The following is a 22,363-nucleotide window of genomic DNA, read 5'->3' as shown; positions in this document are numbered from 1 at the left end:
AGGGCCAGCAACTAAGTATTTTATATTATCATCATCATCATCGTTACATTTATGTACCACCTGTACCACTCATTCTCACTGCTGTTGCTGCTATGACAAATGAATTTCCCTCTGTGGATCAATAAAGTTTTACCTTATCGTATCTGTCTTCTACAAATAAAAAGCATGTGTCTGTCAAATCAATTTACAGAAAAACGTACTTGTAGATGGTGATCTGGCATTGTGCCACTGGACTCAGGTGTCAGTGTGTTGTTCTCCAGTGTCCCCTTGATACTTGCGTACTGTAACAGAAATAGAATATCACATTTACTAAGAGCAATAAAAACAGTCTAACATTAGCGTTTCGTGAGGGCAGTATGAGAGTTAGATAACAGCCTTCGCACCTTGCTGTCCTGCATCTCTAGCGTGTTCAACAAGTGAGTTCTCCTTCTCTTCTTCTTCTTCTTCTTGGTCTTCGAGTTTTGCTGTGCATTTTTCTGAGGAATACAGAGTCAGTCACACAGACACCAAACCTCATGACAAACACTGTTAAATGGGAATTCAGTTAAACTAAGCGTTAGAAATACAAAACTGTCAGTGACCTTGGCAAACGAGTAGAGGTCAACTGGTTGCTCATCAGAATCTGAGCTATTTCCACTAGATGCACTGGTGCTGAATGACAAAAAAAAGAGAGAACAAAACAAAAATCCAAGTTTTAAAATGCAATTAAAAGACTGGTGTTGTCAAATGGTCTTTATAGAAATGTTAGATTATCAGAAATTATAAAAGACAAATATGAAACAAATAATGATTCATTCAATTTGATTAAACTGAAATTTGAAAAAACAACAAAAACTGTAGACTTACCTTGCCTCATGATCAATATTGGCTGGTCCAGAAGACTGATCAGCAAAATCAACACAAGACCTAGCAATCTCCTGCAGCTCTCTAAGACATGCAATATACTGCAAAAATAAGTTGTTTAAGCTTTGTGATCCATCTGTAAGATTTTGAAAACAAACAAAAACATTCAATGGAAACCCACCTTTGACCTGTTGGGGTCACAATAATCTAACAATGTATCACAAAAATGAAATCCCATCATCTCCAAGTCCTGTGTGTTGAAATGAGTTCCTGTCCGTTGACCTGCAAAGGGACCAAATACAGTAAATCGTCCACCTTAACCACTTCCAGTGATGAAATAAAACAACTCAATATGGAGTAAAGTGAGTTAAAACACAGTCATGCTGGTCTCTGCACCAGTGCTGGATCCACAGAAAGAGATCTCCAGGGTAAAGCTGTTGAGGACCCCAAGTCTCCATAGAGCCACTCTGCCAGTCCCCTCTTTACTGCGTTTGATCTTGAACTTACAATCCTGGAAGGAGAACTGAAACACAAATACAGACCTGTTGAGTTTATTGAGGTGTACTCACTCTACAGCATTGGTTCTCAAAGTGTGGACCGGGGACACCCAGGGGTCCTTGAGGGAGTTCCAGGGGGTCCCCAGGTAAATGATAGATTAGGCACCAAATGGACCCTTGTGGGTCTGTAACTCTGAGAGTTAAATTGACATAGATTTTACAATATAAATTGCGGTCCAAGTGATAGAAATGCCATTAAATGGGGGTCTGTAGCCCTAATGCATGTCAAACTGGGGGTCCTTGAAATTAAAATGGTTGAGAATCACTGCTAGAGCCGTAAAAAATCTTCTCTTATGGGGGTCCCTGGCATATCTTTTGAAATGGGGGTCCGCGGGCTAATAAGTGTCAATTTGGGGGTCCTTGACATGAAAAAGTTTGAGAACCACTGCTCTACAGTACATGTACAAAAGTGTCTTTTGACAGTACTGCATGCATGGGGGGGGGGGCTATAGGAATTTCTCTGACTGTTAGAATTTACAGTATCCATTTGTTCATGATAGGGACAGGTCCATTTTTTTCAACACTGATGTTGTTGAATGTATTGCATTACTCAACGTATTACTTTGTGGAGGAAAAGGTGAGCGAGAGAGTAGATAAACGTACCAGGTCTGGGCAGTTCTTGCTCAGCATCAAAGGGAAGATGCGTTCATGTGGGGGATTCTGGACCAGCCCCCCCAGGTTCTCGCAGCCATATGTGAAAATATTCTGCTTGCGACTGTGACCATGGAGGTCACAGTATAGCAGCACCTTACCCTTCTCACACAACCTGGAGAACAGAGTAAAAAATAGTGCTGTGGGTTTCTGAACCAATTGTAACTTTGTTCTGAAAGGCAAAGCTGGTTGTCTGATTGTTCAAACATCAGTACCTTTGGACCATGGAACGTGTAGCCCACACAGTGGGAAACAAGTCCTTAAAGCTGGACTTGTATTTACGGTTGAGATCTCTTCCTATCAGAGAACATCTGTTATTTCCCACAATCACACCATCTGGGTTGAGCATGGGCACCACTTTGAACACGAAGGTGTCTCGGAGCATGGCCGCATCAGGAGAGTCCTCCAGCAAGTAGTTGAGGATGCCCTTCATCACCCAGGAACTGTTGGTCTCCCCTGGATGGATCCGGGCTGTCAGCACCACCGCTGGCTTCAGCGTGCTGCCATTGCTTTCCTTTTGGCTGGAAGGGTTGGTCACAGTCAGCACTGGGACCAGGTTCCCTGCCAGAGTGCGACACAGGGTCCGGACTTTACAGTAGCGTGAGCGCCTGGCGTCCCGCTCAATTTCAGAAAGCTGGGCCCACATGTTGGAATAAGTGTAAGGGTAGCAGTTGGCCAGGTAACAGGTGTCCTGGTCATAAGGAAAGCGAAGGCACCAGGAGAGGGAGTAGCAAGGCCGGTTGAAGTTCTGGCGCCCATTGCGGTAATAAGAGACACTCTGGCCCACCCTGTGCCAGCCAACTCCCTGACTTTTGGCCTTCTCTTCAGAGTACAGCAAAGGCAGCTGGCCCAACTTGTACAGACTGGTCATCTTCATCAAGTTGGTAATGGTGAAGCGATAACGCACATGTGCTCGGGTGTTCCTGACCTGGAAGTAAAACCACTGAGTGTGCTTCTTGGTATAGAGGTCAGTCCGCAGAAAGAGTTCATAATCAAATTCACCTCTGAAAGAGAATGAGTTTACAGTAGGCTTTATGAGACCAAACAGACAGATATTGCAGTGCCTATGAGTATACTGTGAACTGCCAGCCACATCATCTTACAATTTGACAGCCTTTAAGAGGTTGCCACTTTCAAAACGTCCTTCAAACAGCAGGGTAGTGTCATCAGGCCCAGTTAGGGATACAGCACCAGGACTCAGAGCTGACTGACGGCTCCCACCAACACAAGCCCCCGAAAAGTAGTTTTCCTTCACTGTAAAACAAATACATCAATTACACAGCGACATGGTAAGAAATGTGACATTATGTCTTCAGGGAATTACTGTGAGGTTGTGACCATAAAAAGATGACAAATAATTACTAACAATTAGATTCTTAAGATTGTAAATGCACTGGAAAAAACTTTTCACCTACAGGTTACAGCAGGAATAAATATACAACAAAATAATAATGATATGTTATATGTGCTAAAAGATTTGATCGCATACCAGCCTTTATTTGCCCTGGGTGAGGGGTGATAAAAGGGCAGAGAGGCTGAGCTTGTGCTGATTGGGCAGCTGCTATATTGTCCCAAGGGAAAATAGCTGACCAATCAGGGCACGCTAATGCTGCATTATTCCTAGGGCTGATACGGCAGCTAACCAAAGAGCACAAGCTAAGGTGCCACCACATGCTAAATTTTCACCATGAGAGAGACCTTGCTGATAAAATAATTTAAGCCTGAGATATACCGGTACTTAATTGCACTCGGGCAATCACCTGGTTACATTCAGTGTTCAACCTGGGGCAATGATGAATGCAGAGTGATTATCACACTGCATTATTATCTTTAGTGTTTCTTTATAGCAATATGTAATCTGAAAGTACTACACAACACATTTTGCCATCAGGCTTTGTCGGTTTTCTCTGTCAAATGCTGCATACCTTCTTCTGTATTGTATACAATTATGCCGTCCATGTTTGTTTCTACTTGTTGCTCAGTAATAATTGTCTTCACTTGTTCATAAAGAGGCTCTGGGATGGAAGGGGCCCACTCTGGAAAACAGGAGAATAAAGTCCTCACGAGGTGTGTTCAGTGATGCACCAAGCCAAACCATGGTACCAAACCATGGTACCTATGGCCAACACTCCACTAAAAATAAACAATCCTGTCAGTTTGTCTTCAGTCAGACTAACAAACAGATCCCAACCGATACAAGCTGCATCGTTCAACTATTACTTAAACCAGTGGCTCTCAAATTGTGGGTCGGGACCCCCCCAAAAAAGACATATAATATAAGAAAGAGGCAAACATTTTGAAACTGGCATATCTGCAAGCTTGTGCACATGAGCAAGCTCGAGCACATGAGCTTGTAGATCGGATATTTTCACAATATTTATCTGTGGATCCGAATCAAACTAAATGTAATGCCTCAACTCCTACAATTACAAGTGCTTGTCAGGGTGGGGGGTTCCCAGTTCAAATATGATTATTTTGGGGGGGGTCGCAGCCTGAAAAGGTTGAGAACCACTGACTTAAACCACCAGATTTCCTTTAATATTCTGTCTCACCAATGTGATGAATCTGCCTGGGTATGACCACACACTCTTGAGGCCAGCGCGGCACTGTTTGAGACATGTGTCCGGACACACCGTACAGATGGCGGGGTTCTCTCAGTCGGGCCACGGCTCTCCCTGAGTGGGTCTCAAACACCACCTGTGTGGTTCTGGGTAATGACTGAACACTGCGTAATGCTGTGTGGAAAGATAAGCTACAGTGAGTGACTGACTGCATATTCGAGATAATACTTTGACTGCCTAATTGATGCCCTAAGGAATATTTAGTGGAGCGGAGGGGTGGGCTGATGATATTGTTAATGTAACGTATTAGCAACTAATTGTTGGAAATGTAATCGGATAATGTTCTACACCACACTATATAAAACAGGGGTCTTCAACGTTTTCAGGCCAAGGAACCCCTAGCTGAGAGAGAGATGTAGCAGGGACCCCTCGACTATATTATATAAAATTGTGTTTCAGATTCAACCTTTTTTGTTTACTTGATCTGCTTTTTTTCCCCCTCTACACCAACCACCTCTTTGACAAAAATAGCCGATCTACAAGCTCACAACGCCGAGGCGTTGTGAGCTTGTAGATCTGCTATTTTTGGCTAAAGTTCTCCTCAGAAAAAGGGATGCTAGGGTTCAAGTGGTAAAGGTAAAAAAAGAATCGTATCACATAAAGATTTGGCGGACCCCCTGTAGTAACTCTGAGGACCCCCTAGGGGTCCCGGACCCCCTGTTGAAGACCCCTGATATAAAACAACCAATTAATGAAAATATGACGTAGGCCTACTGTATATTCAGCACATACCTTCATTTTTATGTGATGACTGATCCTGATTCTCGCATATAGATGACATCAGTACCATTCTTCTATCTCTGATGCATGTGACATTGAGTGCTTCCACTGCAGGTCGGCATCATATGATATCCTTGTCCTTGTAACTGCTGGGAGAAATGAATATTCTGGCCATCATGCCTACACACTGACAGCCACCTTCAGATTTTGTCAATCCAGCGTATTTGCTGGGAACATTTCTGCAATGTTGCGTCTTTCCACCTCAGGCCAGGCTTGTTCCAAGTCTTATGAGTCAGGGAAAATAACTAATGTAAAAAACTGTAACAAGGGCCTATTTCCAGAACACATGCAGTGGTGCTGCCAAGAATGCAATCCATCCAATTACCCTCTGTCACTTAAAACTCTGTCACTTAACACTCATTGACCTGGTCACATGCATCTAGCTTACTATGCTTCCCAGACAGATGTAATTAATATGACAGACACTACTTCATAATCATTACCTGTAACCCATAGATAACCAGACAACCTTGTTTCCATGACACAGACACACAGATTCTTAACTAACTACCACCAGATGCACTGTAATGCCATGCTGAAAGTAGATACTGTACATTGTCAGCGTCTGAAATGTTGTTATGGTATTCATAATAGCTATAGCCTCTATAGCCCCTGTTGTCAACAACAGGTGTCTTGCATTGAAAGCACCATGGTAGCTATAGCTTTATTGTTTTCTCATCATCAGCGTCGCATGTTATTGTGTGTAGAACACATTTAAGCCAGCGGGAGCTCTGTCGTTAACGTTATGACTTACATGATATAAATATCGTATGTATGCCATAGCTAGGACTTGTGTTGCCAACCTTAGCAGAAGAGCTACAACCACTCAATTTAGGTCTTATGTATCAGGTGTGTAGCCATGCTCTTTATAAAGTAACCAGGAGAACCCAGCCTATCCATTATGTTTCAAATATAGGTGACTACACAATTATGTTCTTTGCTTTTCTATTAGTTTGTTTTTTGGTAATTTTTGCGAATATTTTTAGCATCCGTGAAATTAGCTATAGCTATTTCATTTGTGCTTCTTCCATAAAACAGTGACACGCACAATTTGGATTTACTCACATGTCTGGTGGGCTTCTCCAACGCCTTTAAAGTTGAATAACTTAAAATACAATTAAATGCATGCATGAAAAACAACAACACAATTTGACGTTTACAACAGGCATATATATCAAATCAAAAGGCTAAAACTCAAACAGTGCTTTCTCTTGTCGTCTGTTCGACAATATCTTGGCCGACGTTAGTAGCTTATCACCTGGATTCAATTAGGCTTCTGGCTGCCCGTCTCATCTCTATGTCCGGATCAGGTGCAATTTACTGTAACTTCTCAACCGTTTACCTCTAGGGGGGGACATTCATTATTTAAAGGCCCAGGGATTGTGAGTCAAATTGGGGTTAAATTCACATAGGAGATAGGATTCTGAAAGAGTTTTATAATAAAACTTGCATTTCATAGATGGAAAATATGCTGTTTGGAACTTTCTTACCCCATCATAAAGAATACAATAAAAAATGTTCAATTGTACTGGCCCCAAATACAGCAGATAGCCTACAGTTAATTGACAAATAATTTATCTTTAAGTGTTAGTGCTTCTATTAAGAGCTGAAGAGAATTAAAAAAAAATGTCTCCACTGTTATTTGTATTTACTTTTGATGTTGGGACTATGATTTTTTTATCACTGGTTTGGCCTTCAACAATAAACAACAACAACAACAAAGGCCCATTATCATTTGAATTTGGTTCTATGGCCAACTACAGTTATATTTTGCTACAATATAGCATTTATTATAGATGATATGTATAATACATTTAATAGGCTATCTTGCTGATATGGAAGCATTGAAGTAATATTAGTGATTAGCCAACCTAGCCTATGCTATAACAGTTACAGGCCAACCTGACAGGACCTAATTTCTCTCAAGTGAAATGTGAAAACAACATTGTATAGCTAAGTTTTTAACCTACAGTAAAATGTACAGTCTATATGTACAGTATACTGTTAATAACCATGTGTCATTCTGAAAAGTAGTGGTGGGTACACACTGTAGATCAGACGGTTGTTGCCATGAGCTAATCATTCCATGTGCCATATAGCCAAGTGTTGAAGGAGTGTTGCCTGTTTATTTATAGGAGTCTCTAAGGTTCCATAGCAAAGGGTTGCTCTTTGAGCTGGTTTCAATTACAGGTCTGGTGAAAGCTGAAAATACAACCTCTATACACACAGGCATATAAATCCACGAAGCGGGCTTTATAGGTGGGGTTTCGTGAGAAAGAATGCACTATGTCTGGGACTCTAAGGACATGTTGGTGATGAAATGTGATCTCCGGAAAAATGCATGGGTCAATGTACAAAATGACAACACTGATAGTTATTGAGATGTGTGCAGACTTCTTATTCCCTCCCTCTGAAAACGTTGAAACCCAGGCTTCAACTATAGAGACCTCATGTTGACAGTGGCTGGAATAAATAATGTGCAGAGGGGTTTAATAATGAAAAAAGCTATGTAAGCAATGATATTTAGTTGGTTGTGCTGTTGGTTAATCTACTGCTGTTGGTTAGTCTACTGTTGGTTTAGTCTACTGTTGGCATTACACTCAATGTGTCTGGTGGTAGTTAATTAAGAATCTGTGTGTCTGTATTATGGAAACAAGGTTGTCTGGTAAGGTTATCTATGGGTTACAGGTATAATGATTATGGAAATGGCTTCTTTTTGGCATTTAGAGTACACACTGTATAGTACCTAATGTCATACATCTGGAAATGTTGTATTCTAGCTGAGGTTCAGCATGAGTATGAAGACTGTTTACGCAGGCGAATTGATACTCACAATTTGCTTCTCACAGATTAGCTCCTCTCTTCTGCAGCCAAACACCTACTGTATCTGTATTACTGTCACTACACTTCGCACAGCTATTATAATTAGAGATACTACCATGATAAAAATTAAGGGTTCGTGTTAGACCTTTGATGTCATGCTTGATTAACAACCCATGTGTGGCTCTCCTTTGACACCGATCCCCCTGCGGTTGCGGCAGTGTGAATTTCGGACGACGCTGTCGACTAAAAAAAGGGAAAGGCTTGATCAAGGACTGAAATGATTATCGGGAAGGGGGCGTGGGATTGGACATGTAGAGGTAATTCCAAGGAGGCCTAAACCTCCGGATCTGGGGTATCCAGTTTCATCTCTCACATGCCTGCTTTACCTATCAGCAAAAAATACGAACATCAACTTCAGACGACAGCAGTCTAAAATTGGTGGCTATCAAGCTCTAAGAACTGGCACAGTGCTTGGGTGGAGTATCTTCTTACTAGGGTGGAAGCCCTGGGTGAAGGCACTCCTGGGTGAAGACACTTCTGGGTGAAGATGCCTGTCCACTGCTCGCTCACATGTACACAGTCTAATGGGAATAGAATGAACACATCTAAGGCTTGATTAGTACAACACAGTCTGTTGATTAGTACAACAATCTTCACACTCTTAATTAGTTTGGATTGCTCTGGCTTCTCACATTTCACATAGAGTACGATGAGTGCTGACTGAAATGTATGGCACAATCCTTGAATGGTTCACCTTCATATTTCCAAGTTTGTAATTACTGTGTCACTGCAGGCTACTGTGCACAGTAATTACAGCTACTGCACATAGTAGCCTAGCTGCTACTTTTTGTGCACAATTTTACTCAGAGAGTGTACAAATGGACCCATGCACCCTTATGGGGCAGCGGTAGCTAGGTAGAGTGGTTGCTTGGGAATCAGAAGTTTCCTAGTTTGATCCCCCGCTGGGTTAGTGTCCAAGTGTCCTTGAGCAAGGCACCGAACCCCAACTGCCCCTCAATGAGCAGGTTGGTGCATTCAATGGTTTCCTCCATCATTGGTGAGTGAATGTGTGTGTGAATGGGTGAACCATTCACCCAATTCACCCAATAATTTATCCAAAGCGCTTTACAGTGTGCATTACATTCAGAAAGTATAATGAAGGTGCTAAATAAATGACCATTTGCCATTCATGGGTCCATTTGTACTCTCGCTCAGTGTACACTACTCCAGATGTTGCAGTGTACATGTCAAATTCTTACACGGTGCAATGCAAATTTTGCTCTCTGTTGAGATTTGTTCTTGGTAAAAATGCCACTTGTAATAACTGCTGGTGATGGTGTATCGTGTATGTAAATATTTTTATATTATAGACCAATGTGTTGATGGAAGAGCAGTCTGCCATACAGTTTGCCCTACATCTATAGGTTCATTCCACACACTGAGACGCTGTCAACACTAACCCTACAGAGCATTCATCAGTCCAGGTCAAATCCCCCCTATTCCATTTACAGCAGCATAGTTGGCACCACAGTGATGGGATCCAAAAGAGCTGTTGACTAGCTGGACAGACCTTCTAAAAATCTTCTTTCAATTATATATAACATACACACACGCACTGCACATGTGTTCATTCACCAAACACACTAATAGCGACTCCGGATACACACTTACAGAAATACACACGCTTTGTAAATACTTGGCCTGGGTGTTTGGAAGGAGGTGAAAGCCAGAGGGAGTCCACTGAAACACGTTACCACTGTGGTGACCTCATGTCTGTAACGGGTAAGGACGGAACCTCGGCTTGTCTATATTTAGACAAAGACAACCTCGGGGGATGATGCACAATAAGAACGCATTTGACTGTGCTTAATTCTTTTTTAATATATAATAATCATATATCATACCACAGTGTGGTGTTTTACACACTATAATCAATTACTAAATTATGATTGATAACAAGGCACAATTATTTCACAATAATAATATAATTACATTAAAACTGATCATTGCTTAGTATATTATCTGCTATATTTGTAGCTGATGATGTGATATACATTGATAGCATCGATACATTAATAGCATCTAATAATGCTGTGATCAATGACTTGCGTCATAGACATTTCCTTTTGTTAGTAAGGATGAGGAACCCCAAGATTTATTACCTTGTGTGAATGACTTAACAATATCTTGTTGCCATGGGCATGCACCGGATTCAAAGGTCATACACCCTGCAGCTTCAGACTTGTAAAACGTATGTTCTAGTGACTATATTCAATTATAATACTTTAAACTTTAAACTAATACAAAATCCAAAAGTATGGTCCAAATATTAGGTATTATTGACACACACTGCTAACCAATCGTGATGACTGAAAAATGTAAATTCTGTCTGGGTCGTGAATCTTGAATTCTAAGACCCTTTTTTTATTGTGACCCATCTGTCAACGTGATGTGGACATTCCTCTCTCTGTTTGTTATTGTTTGTTTCCTTGGATACGGTCAAGGCCTGACACCTTAGCTTGACCCAGACATTCGTTTGGTCACTGCTGATACATTAGCAGCAGGACGCCCGCTGCGGGAAGCACCATGTCCTGATTGACACTGACATTTGATTCTGACATCTCAGCCCAGCGGCGAGATCAGAAGGTTGTGGTCTTCTGTGGGCCAGCCGGTTGATAAATCTAAAAAAAGTGAAGAAAGAAAACGTTGTTTGTTCAGATAAAAGATCTGCTAGTACTGTAAGTTATGACAACAGAAGTCTGCTGACAACCAACTAATAACTGATGCATGCATCCACACCATGTATTATCCATGGATAATTATTAATATGCTGCTTTGTATGTAACAACAAGATTTAGGGAACCGATACTGCTTGATCTGTTAGTGGCATCGTTTTTTCTTTATAGTTAGTTTTAGTTCGTCTATATAAGTGGATCTATATATGTAGACACATATGTGTCACATATTTGTATGGATACAGGTTTATATGTGCACATTTGTGTATATGGGTAAATATGTAGTTATTATATTTTCTTAATATTTTTCTCTATTTGTGTCTGTGTCACCAGGTGTATAAAATGTGTTAATTGTAAGGACAAACCTAAACTGGACAATTTATGAATGATTTGCAATAAAAGTGTGAAAAAAGTCTGGACAGCAGAAAGAAACTTGTTTGTTGCCACAGTGGTATGAAATAAATCAGACCTTGAACTTGGGTGGGGATAAAACAGGAGTACCTGCTTTGTCTAGTCTATATTGTGGGAACTGAACAGAATCCAACTAGGATTAACATATAATTGACTGTAAGTGTAGCTGTTTTTTACACCTCAGTATCTCGGTGACCCCAGGCCTAGGTTACATGTCTTTGGGGGCCCCCGTGTTCCAAGTTGTAAAATCGAACCCTTGAAACGCTGTGAACGGGGAGTGTTATTTTGGCAGTGGCTCCCTCAAGAAGACACTCTCCCTCCATGCCTACTCAAGTGTCAGTCAAGCCAGCAGTTTCCACTGGCATGGTTCAGGAGGGCCCCAGGTTATATGGCTACATGCTTCAAAACACATTAAGAAATCACTGCATACTCACCAAGACAGCCCCAAGATAGCCACATAGCCTACTAATTTGTAGGGTGGATCACTAATGTGGTATTTTATTCATGTTAGACCTTGGATTTCCCTGGACTGGAAACCATTAGTACCTAACCAGGTGTTAACAAGAGTAAGACTGCAGGGGCTCACTCATTGTGAATTATATTTTTAAAAGCTATGCCATTCAGGGCAACATTTCAGTTCATTTTCACTCAATGCTTAGGGCGGCCTACTTAAACTGCACGCCACAAACAGAGTCACTGACTGAGCCACAGAGGGACAGACAGCAGCAGCAAGTGTCATCACGTCAGGATCGTCAGCCAAGTTGGGGAGGGCTTTGGAGTTTAAAATGGTGTGAATATGATAGCCACCTCTAGCCACTGGGTAAGCTTATGCAAGTGGTGGTGATCCATGCATTTCAAAGTTGATCATTCTAAAGGACTAACCCAACAAGAGGAGAGTTATAAAAACTATAGAGCAACCGTTCTGGACATCAGTCAACAACTAACGGTGGCAACCCGTTGGGACTTTCAGAGCAAGGATTTTGCTTTCTAAAATATATAGCGTCGGCCTGTTCCAGAAAGAGTGGGGGCGACGCACAGTCAAAGACCAAGGGTCGGGGACGAGGAGGTGAGTGAGGGATTACCCTCGGTGGGTCAAAAATGACCGTGGTGTCCCCAGAGAACCACGACGAGCCTGTAGTCGTCGATGCGGCCGATTTGGAGCGAGCAGACCAAGAATGCAGCGAGAGGGTCGTCATCAACATCTCAGGTCTACGTTTTGAAACACAATTAAAGACACTCTCTCGCTTCCCGTCCACACTGTTGGGTGATCCGCGTAAAAGGATGCGCTTTTTTGATCCTTTGAGAAATGAATACTTTTTCGACAGGAACAGGCCCAGCTTTGACGCTATCCTATATTATTACCAGTCAGGGGGGAGGCTCCGGAGACCTGTCAATGTGCCCACTGACATATTCATGGAAGAAATCAAGTTTTATGAGCTCGAGGAGGAGGCTATAGAGATCTATAGAGACGACGAGGGCATGGTGAGGGAAGAAGAACGTCCAATGCCTGATATGGAGTTTCAGCGCCAGATATGGCTGTTGTTCGAATACCCCGACAGTTCAGTACCCGCGAGGGGGATCGCCATAGTATCTGTTATGGTTATTTTGATATCCATCATCATCTTCTGCTTGGAAACATTGCCCGAGTTCAGAGAAGTTGCCACGTGGAACGACAGCCCTGTAAACAGCTCGAGTCATGGGGAAAAACCCAGCCCGTTCACAGATCCATTTTTTCAGGTTGAGACACTTTGCATAGTGTGGTTCTCCTTTGAATTTTTGATGAGGTTTCTCTCGTGTCCCAGCAAACCGGCCTTCTTTAAAAACCTCATGAACTCGATAGATGTCGTGGCAATTGCACCTTACTTCATCACACTGGGCCTGGACCTGGCGGACCACCAGGGCAGCAGCCAACAGGCTGCGTCCTTGGCCATCCTGAGGGTGATCCGTCTCGTCCGAGTCTTCAGGATCTTCAAGCTCTCCAGACACTCCAAGGGTCTCCAGATCCTCGGCCAGACGCTCAACGCCAGCATGAGGGAACTGGGACTGCTCATATTCTTCCTGCTGATAGGAGTTATTTTATTCTCTAGCTCCGTGTATTTCGCAGAGGCCGAGGACCCCGAGTCCACGTTCTCCAGTATACCCGATGCGTTCTGGTGGGCCGTGGTGACCATGACCACGGTGGGATACGGGGACATGTGTCCCTCCTCCATCGGGGGTAAATTCGTTGGATCTCTGTGCGCCATCGCCGGCGTACTCACCATAGCCTTACCTGTCCCCGTAATTGTGTCAAATTTCAATTATTTCTACCACAGAGGAAACGAGCAGGAGGAAAGCCATGAGTACGTACACGTGACGTGTGGGCAGCAGCAGCAGACCCCCTTTATTGGTGAATTCAACTCAAACTCTAACGGCAGTGGCAGTCACTCTGACTCGACTGTCGCCAAGCAGTCACTCATCGACGATGACGACGAATGTGACCGTTTGAAATACGTTAACTTCAGTCCATGTGAGCAGTACACAGGACAACTGACTGATGTATAGAATCACATAATAAGCACACATAGTGTCTTGGTGAGTGTTCTGGAGAACATAGACAGAAGCTGCTGAAGGTCTCTGTTGTACAGCCTAGATGTGTCTGCAGTGGTTCTCAACCTGTGGGTCCCCACATGATGGTGTGTGTGTGTGTGTGTGTGTGTGTGTGTGTGTGTGTGTGTGTGTGTGTGTGTGTGTGTGTGTGTGTGTGGGGGGGAGGGGGGGGGGGCTAGATGACAGTGAAGTGACCGTTTAAGGACGTTTTTTAAATGAAAATGAAAGAAAAAGAAGACCATTACTGCATCAAAAGTAATCAACAAACTATACTATAAAAACTGGTCAAACATTGGCCAAATTGTCTAATAATATAAGAGGCAAAAATTGTGAAAATAGCAGATCAATATTGTGAGCTTGTAGATTGGCTATTTGCACAATATTTCTCTGTGGAACCGAATCAAACTAATTGTATTGCCTCAACTGCTAGAATTCCAAGTGCTTGTCAGGGTGGTGGGTCCCCAGTTAAAATATGATTTATTATTATTATTATTAATATTTTATTTATTTATTTATTATATTCGGGGAGGCGGGGGGTCCCCAGTTCAAATATGACTATTTTGAGGGGTTCCCCAGTTCAAATATGATAATATTGGGGGGTCCCCAGTTCAAATATGATTATTTTGGGGGGTCGCGGCCTGAAAAGGTTGAGAACCACTGGTGTATAGGCTACTGTAGAGTTAGTTGTAGTACTGTATGCTGCGAACATTATAGGCCTAATGCACGTATTTCTTATTTTTTCTAATCATTGCCTTTATGATTAACAAACTTCTCTCGGCATTTCTTCTTGTTGTTGGACCAATGGTTTGTGCTACGCCTGAATATGTGAGCTTCGAGCGCCACGGCGTGGTTGATTAAAAACGATGCAGACCCTTATATCTACTATTTGCTCGCGATTAACAACAGTGTGTGGAATATTAACATATAATATTAATTCGTAGCCTACTACTTTGTGTTGTAACTTGTAGGCAACTCCGTGCTTTTTGCTTAATGCACATTGGCGCTGAGGAGTGTTGCTGTTGATTGTGCGTAACTGTGCGTAATAGATGCCATGGCTGCCTGCCAGTAGTGGAAAAAGTACTCAAATGTTTTACTTAAGTAAAAGTATCAATACTGCAATGTAGAAATATTCCAGAATTCAAAATTTACTTGAGTAAAAGTACAAAAAAAGTATTGGTATCAAAATGTACGTAAAGTGCCAAAAGTAGAAAGTACTCATTATGCAGAATGTCCCATTTCACAAGTTTTCAAATGCATAACATTTATGAAAAAATCTTTTGAAAATAGCAGATCTACATGCTCACAATGCCCCACATGGCGACGCATAGGTTACGTTTTCAAATAATTGTAGTGGAGTAAAAGTACAATATTTGCCTCGATGTGTATTGGAGTAGAAGTAAAAGTACTGAAAATTGGAAATACTCCAGTAAAATAAAAAATACCTCCTTTTACTTAAGTACAGTACTTGAGTACATATACTTAGTTACTTTCCACCACTGCTGCTTGCATTAAGTGCACTTGATGAGGTGTATACTTATATTGTACAATAGTGAGCTTTGTTTTCTCCCTATTTGCAGGAGGCACAGGGTAAAATAACGTCAGGAGCAACTCCCCAAAAAAGTATCTGCCTGTAAGAAATGGAAGTGGACATTGCTATATCATGGACAGTGCCATCAAAACAACATTCTTTTTCTTAGGCCCTATAGATGACCATGCTTTCTTTCTATAAGTGGCCTGGCCTTATGTACATAATGGTGCTTTTTGTATGAATTTGATATTTTTTTCCGTATTGAGCTTTTTTTGATCTAATCACGTCAAGTGGTTTAGATTGTGTTAACTTAATTGTAACTTGCTGTTCTAGCACTAGTTTGCCCAGAAGACCTTTCTGTTATGACGTCTGCATGAAACAAACCAATTGTAAGTCACACAAATGTAAGGAAAGATATATATTTTTCTAATATGAAGATGTATGTGCACTTTTAGTCCATATTCTTTTTTTTTATAAATAAATTATTTTCAGAAAATATTGAATTTCTTATTCCCCCTCTTTATATCAATAAGATTAGACCCACAAGAATTTATAAAACGAATTTGCCTAAAATAAGCTGAAATGCCGTTTAATCAGTTCCATATGTAGCCTACCTTGTTTATGTTATGTGTATGTTTTAATTGGTTACAAACCTTTGGTGCCGAATAGGGAAATGAGAGAACTGCAATAGCCTATAAATGGTCTTGCCACAAATTCCATTAACTAAGTAAAATGTCTGATGAATATATAGGCTATATCTATTTTATAGGCTTTTATATTACGGTATGTGGGTTGATTTGTATAGAATTTGAACGCGAGGAACGGTTCAAGTCAGCCCACAACAACGGTAACTCGAACCCAAGTTGTGGTGGAAAAAAATAAAAGCTAAACATACAGGTATCCTATTAAAATAGTGCTTATGAAAAAAAAATATCCTACAGCTATTAGCTACCTGGGTGGTTGCGTTCTAATTTATCCCTGGAATTTAAACCAGGGGTCTGCAACGTTTTTCAGGCCAAGCTAATAAGGAGCCCTTAGCTGAGAGAGAGAGAGAGAGAGAGAGAGAGAGATGAAGCAGGGACCCACACTACATTGGCTTCATGTTAAATGTGTGTTTTTAGACATTTAACCATTTAAACCTAGCCTGGCTAATTCAAACCCTTAATACTTTGTAAACTTGATATTTGATTCTGCACTTGGTCTGCTCTTTTCCCTTCTAAACCAAACCTCTTTTCCGGCTAATGTTCTACTCAGAATATGGATGCTAGGGGTTCAGGTGATTAATGTAAATACATCTTATCACACAAAGATTTGGTGTACCCCCTATAGTAACTCTGGGGACCCTAGGGGTCCCGGAACCCCTGTTGAAGACCCCCTGATTTAAACCAATTGACACGCGCTTTGAGGCGAGTCAATCAGGGACAATCGCAATCACGTGGTGCTGTCCGTGGTGCTGAAACGGTAACCGGAAGACTCGCCCCAAAACACGCTCACCTCCATTTTTCTCGCGGACCGCTTGCCCCCAGCGTTTCTTGTATTTGTTTTACTGAGGATAAGGTTAGAAATATAAGTTTAGGGTTAGACACAGTTTTACTGAGGTTAAGTTTAGGATAGGAATAAGGTTAGGTTTAGGCATAGGCCTATAGTTTACTGAGGTTAGGTTTAGGAATAAGGTTAGGTTTTAGGCATTGTTTACTGAGGTTATACGTTTAGGAATAAGGTTAGGTTTTAGGCATATATACTGAGGTTACGTTTAGGAATAAGGTTAGGTTTTAGGCATAGTTTACTGAGGTTACTTTTAGGAATACCTGGTGGCAACCGTTCCGAGGTCGCCGGATTTGCCCCCGGGCGACTGTGTTTTGGGGCGAGCGTTCTGGAGGCTTCTTTGCAGTGTCGAGCAGAGCAGTAGAGACAGAAAGACGTGAAGAAGCATAACCGTTGTTATAATAACTCTCCCACCTACAGTAGCCATGTGAGACTATGTGTGAATCCTGAGATCCAGTGGTTGACTTTCACCAACTGAACATCTGTGTTGTAGAGATATACATTGTGCTATAATGACATGATGATAGTCCTTGTAAAGTTTATCCCAAGCTCTCCCTCTTAGATCAGATATTTGCGCTAATGCTGGCACACAAGTGCTCTTGTTTTTGTGGTGTAGTAGAGAACTTCTGGCAGCGTGCTTTAGTACAGCCCGGTCTGCATTGCGTCGAACCCCCCCCCCCCCCCCCTCCTCCCCCTGCACCCGCCTCCCTTCATCCATCCTCCACTCCTTTCCTCTCCTCTCCTCTCCATCACCTCCACCACCACTGTAGCTATACTTCCATGTGAAAAACACAACAACATGATTGATATGAAAAAGAAAAAAGAAAAGCATGTGACCCTCCACACGAATTGTTTCTCTCTCATGTTTAGACACGCCAGGTCTCTATTATAATGCTCTTATAGCTGAAGTGAAACACATTCTGCCCGTCATCTTGTCTACTCGCATAACCGCGGATTTGTGCTGATGCAGTAATGTCTGGAAATGTCAAGGGCTGCTTATTGCCCCTTAATGTATCTCCCCTCTGAATTGCAGCATAAGAATTTCTCCTGCGGTAGGAGGCTGGCTACAGCCATTCACACTGACTGAGGTGCCGCCGCACCGACAAGACACACACTGCGGCTCTCTCTCTGATGATGCACGTTTTCCTTTCGTTTAGCTTTTGTTCTCCTTTATTGTCACAATTTGATCTGTGGCTTGTCCATGCCTAATGCTATTTCAATGCAGAGAACTTAGGAATATAATAGTGTATGGGTTTTATAGGTTTATTCGATTGTGACGGACATGGTAGGATGTGATCTGCAGCACAGGAAAGACTCCAGCTGTTTTCTGGTGGGTGTAATGTAAAGTGTTAACGCCATATGACAACCACGGGGTGACCCTGTCGGTGGATGACTTTACACGGGAATAAGACGCACTCCTCGGGACCCTTCAACGGTCAACCCAAGGTAAGCCTATAACCTGATAACATTATAGAGAAGGTTTAATCTTATAAACCTTTGTTCAGAGACATTGTCTAAGAATGTAATTGTTTTCAATATGCTTGTATGCGTGTTTGTAGTGAACATGACTGGCTTTGCAGATTCAAATCTTATGCGTCACAACATAGGCTAATTGACACTGATGAGAGTATCAATAAGTGCCCGGTGTCATTAGCACTGGCATGGTGGCAGGTAATGGATTACATGTTCCTATAGTACTGAATGTTTCCACTTGTATAGTGGGCAAAGAAAAGCAAATATATAAATAAATAAATATATGGCAGAAATCGCTGAGCTAGCAAATATCTCGGCTGTTCGATCCATTCTTTTTTTCCTTTTTTTTTTCTTCCTCTCTGACTGGGTGACAGAGGCAGCAGCAGTAGCAGATGCAGCGGGGAACAGCAATGGTCGAGTCAGCGAGAACCGCAGTGGAGCCGCACTGAGGCAAAGCCAGCAACCCCCCTATCTGGGGACTACAACAACACATTTGTGGGAGTGGGGAGCACTACAGTGGAAATTTGATCAAAATCCCGAATGCCTGCTTGATCAGAACGACCGGAACCATCCTTCAGAATGACCGTAGTAGCAGGAGATAACATGGACGAGACAGCGGCCGTACCGGGACACCCGCAGGACACTTATCCCCCGGACCATGACGACCACGAATGCTGCGAGCGGGTGGTCATCAACATCGCCGGCCTGCGGTTCGAGACGCAGCTGAAGACTCTCTCCCAGTTCCCAGAGACTCTGCTGGGCAACCCGAAGAAGAGGATGCGATACTTTGATCCCCTTCGAAATGAATATTTCTTTGACAGAAACCGCCCCAGCTTTGATGCCATCCTTTATTACTACCAGTCCGGGGGCCGCCTGAGGAGACCCGTGAACGTCCCGCTGGATATGTTTTCGGAAGAGATTAAGTTTTATGAGCTGGGAGTGGACGCGATGGAGAAGTTTCGCGAGGATGAGGGCTTCATCAGAGAGGAAGAGCGACCGTTGCCCGAGAAGGAGTTCCAGCGTCAAATCTGGCTGCTCTTCGAGCACCCAGAGAGTTCAGGCCCTGCTAGAGGGATTGCTATTGTTTCTGTGATGGTCATTCTGATCTCCATTGTAATATTTTGTTTAGAGACTCTACCAGAATTGAAAGAGGACCCAGCTGGTCGGATGGTCCAAGTTGGGAACAGAACTGTTTATTACAAGCCAAACATCCTCACAGACCCATTCTTCATCATCGAGACCCTCTGTATAATCTGGTTCTCCTTTGAGTTGATAGTACGCTTTATTGCATGTCCTAGTAAACCGGCCTTCTTCAAGAACATGATGAACACTATTGATATAGTGGCCATCATTCCTTACTTCATCACACTAGGTACCGAGTTGGCTGAAGATCCAGAGAAAGAGGGGGTGGGGGAGCAGGCGACATCTCTAGCCATCCTCAGGGTCATCCGTCTGGTCAGAGTCTTCAGGATCTTCAAGCTGTCACGACACTCAAAAGGATTGCAGATTTTGGGGCAGACCCTCAAAGCCAGCATGCGGGAGCTTGGATTGCTGATCTTCTTTCTGTTCATAGGTGTCATCTTGTTTTCCAGTGCCGTGTACTTTGCAGAGGCCGAAGAGCAAGGATCCTATTTCCATAGCATCCCAGACGCTTTCTGGTGGGCTGTTGTGTCCATGACAACTGTGGGGTATGGAGACATGGTCCCTGTTACTATAGGGGGCAAGATTGTAGGCTCGCTGTGTGCCATTGCCGGAGTGCTGACGATTGCACTCCCGGTGCCTGTCATTGTATCCAACTTCAACTACTTTTACCACCGGGAGACGGAGGGAGAGGAGCAGGCCCAGCTGCTCAATGTTGACCCAAATATACCCTCCGAAACTAATTCTAGCCGCCGTAGTTCATCGAGCGTCAGTAAATCAGAGTATATGGAGATCGATGGAGATATTAACAATAGCATCGACAATTTTAGAGAAGCTAACCTCAGAACTGGCAACTGCACTATAGCCAACCAGAACTGTGTAAATAAAAGCAAGCTGCTTACTGATGTGTAGACCCCCAGTTATAGGCACCATACATGGGATCTCTATGAGACTGTCATATTATGAGGAGTGTAGACTATCAGTTAGGAATGCTTTCATTTACCTCCCCAAAGCGCTCCATGGCATTAGGCCAATAACCATGCTCAGCTATATAGAAAGGAAATCGAAAAAACAACGCTGTTAAAGTATATGACAGGTAAATAGAGTAATTAATGCTTATGATCCTACAAATAGGCCTATATACATATTCTGAAAAAATAAAAAATAATAATACAAAAAAAATCAACTATTACGCACATGACGCGGCGCAACCGGATCGAACGCAGAGCCATTCACGATGACTTATCAGAGGACAAGCGTGAGAACTACAATGTTATGCATGGATTTACAGATAACATGTCCGCAAGTTGCACATGATCGCATCATAAAAGTCTACAGAGACCAACGCGGGCATCTACGGCAATGGTTCTCAAACTTTTACATTTCAAGGTCTCCCCTCAACTCTGACAGGATACAAATGGAACCAAATGGACCCATTACTAGGGTCCATTTGGTTTCATTTGTATACTGTCAGAGTTACAGACTTGTATGGGTCAATTTAGACCCCTCTAAAGGAACCCAGAGAGTCCCTGGAATCCACTTTGAGAACCACTGATCTATCAGTGGTCGGCACGTGGAGGTTATAGGCAACACCCTCAAAGGATCTACTTATTCAGCAAAGCACCTTATAGGAAACAGACTGATCTGTCCCGTTTTGGATGTAAAGAAATGGTGATACTCGCTTCACGGACATCCGCAATGCTGCTATTTTCCAGCAGATGCTGTAATTATGATATGATATCACCAAGTGATTCAATGCCATGCCCTTTAGATGCAACACAGCACAATGATAAAAGAAAAGAGCTTCACGTGAGCATGTTTAGAGACTTTACATTTTGATATTGGCATGCATGAGACATACCTCATAATGGTAAAGATGTTCTTTTGGATCCCCGCCACCATTCCAATCTTCTCATACATTTTCACAACGAGTGCACTGGATAGTTTTTTAATTTGAAATGCAAATCATTTAGAAGTATAGGAATTGAATGTTAATTCTTAAGGGAACAGTACATAAATGAGATCATAGCATGAAAAAAGTAATCTGCATTATGGCCTATTGACTAAGGTACATTTGTATCCTGGTACTGTATATTTAATGCATGACATCAGTATACAGCTTGTTGCAGTTCAGGCACTTTGTAGTGCCATATTGTCAGGGAAACTAAGGAATTTAACCCTGGATGTTTTCTGAAACGTGACAAAATATATCCAAACCCAACTCGGGGATGCAGAATTTCTAATTTAAAGAGTAGTCGAAGAAGCTGAAGAAATAATATCAAAAATGCATATAATCATAATAAGCACCAATAACAGTATTACTTCAATAGTGCAGTGCATGGACCTTCTTTGAACAAGAAACGTTAAACATATTATGAGTCATGCTTCCATTTTAACACCAAATTTTAGAACATGTTGGTTTTGAAACCGCAGAAAAGAACTATACCAAAATTCTCTTCATATTGCAAAGAATTGTTTTGACATTAGTTGCTAGTGCCTTTAAACCCCTCCAGGCTCGGCGTCACAGGGGGGCGTGAGGGGGCAACTCCCCCTCAACCGGACCATCTCGCCCCCTAAGTCAAGACTGCCAGTTTAAAAAAAAACCTTCTGGTACTTCTTAATTAATAGCGTTTCGGCGTCAAGCCTTCCTCAGCGTGTTAAGTAAGCGGT

The 22,363-nt window shown here is 42.4% G+C and overlaps 3 protein-coding genes across 3 annotated transcripts; 2 read left to right on the top strand and 1 right to left on the bottom strand.

Annotated features, from left to right (window-relative positions):
- Positions 1–335: 335 nt before the first annotated feature.
- Positions 336–9,327, bottom strand: LOC311046863 (cytosolic carboxypeptidase 3-like; the record flags this gene model as incomplete). Its single annotated transcript, XM_084059437.1, has 12 exons — positions 336–476; positions 582–651; positions 847–944; positions 1,025–1,125; positions 1,240–1,366; positions 2,004–2,166; positions 2,267–3,055; positions 3,155–3,305; positions 3,977–4,087; positions 4,604–4,786; positions 8,768–8,856; positions 9,278–9,327. 12 exons carry the CDS (start codon positions 9,325–9,327, stop codon positions 336–338), a joined length of 2,073 nt encoding a protein of 690 aa, XP_083915563.1.
- A 2,960-nt stretch (positions 9,328–12,287) lies between these two features.
- LOC311048005 (shaker-related potassium channel tsha2-like) lies at positions 12,288–15,956 on the top strand. Its single transcript, XM_084060984.1, has 2 exons — positions 12,288–13,992; positions 15,585–15,956. The coding sequence occupies exon 1, from the start codon at positions 12,520–12,522 to the stop codon at positions 13,960–13,962; it is 1,443 nt and encodes a 480-aa protein (XP_083917110.1). The 5' UTR covers positions 12,288–12,519; the 3' UTR covers positions 13,963–13,992; positions 15,585–15,956.
- A 3,176-nt stretch (positions 15,957–19,132) lies between these two features.
- On the top strand, positions 19,133–20,605 carry LOC311048004 (potassium voltage-gated channel subfamily A member 1-like; the record flags this gene model as incomplete). The annotated part of the gene is made up of 1 exon (XM_084060983.1): positions 19,133–20,605. The coding sequence occupies one exon, from the start codon at positions 19,133–19,135 to the stop codon at positions 20,603–20,605; it is 1,473 nt and encodes a 490-aa protein (XP_083917109.1).
- Between the last annotated feature and the right edge of the window lie 1,758 nt (positions 20,606–22,363).

The sequence above is a fragment of the Gymnoscopelus microlampas genome (assembly GCF_963454915.1).
Source record: "Gymnoscopelus microlampas genome assembly, chromosome: 6".
NCBI lineage: Eukaryota > Metazoa > Chordata > Actinopteri > Myctophiformes > Myctophidae > Gymnoscopelus > Gymnoscopelus microlampas.
This window is presented reverse-complemented; position numbering and strand designations above follow the sequence as displayed.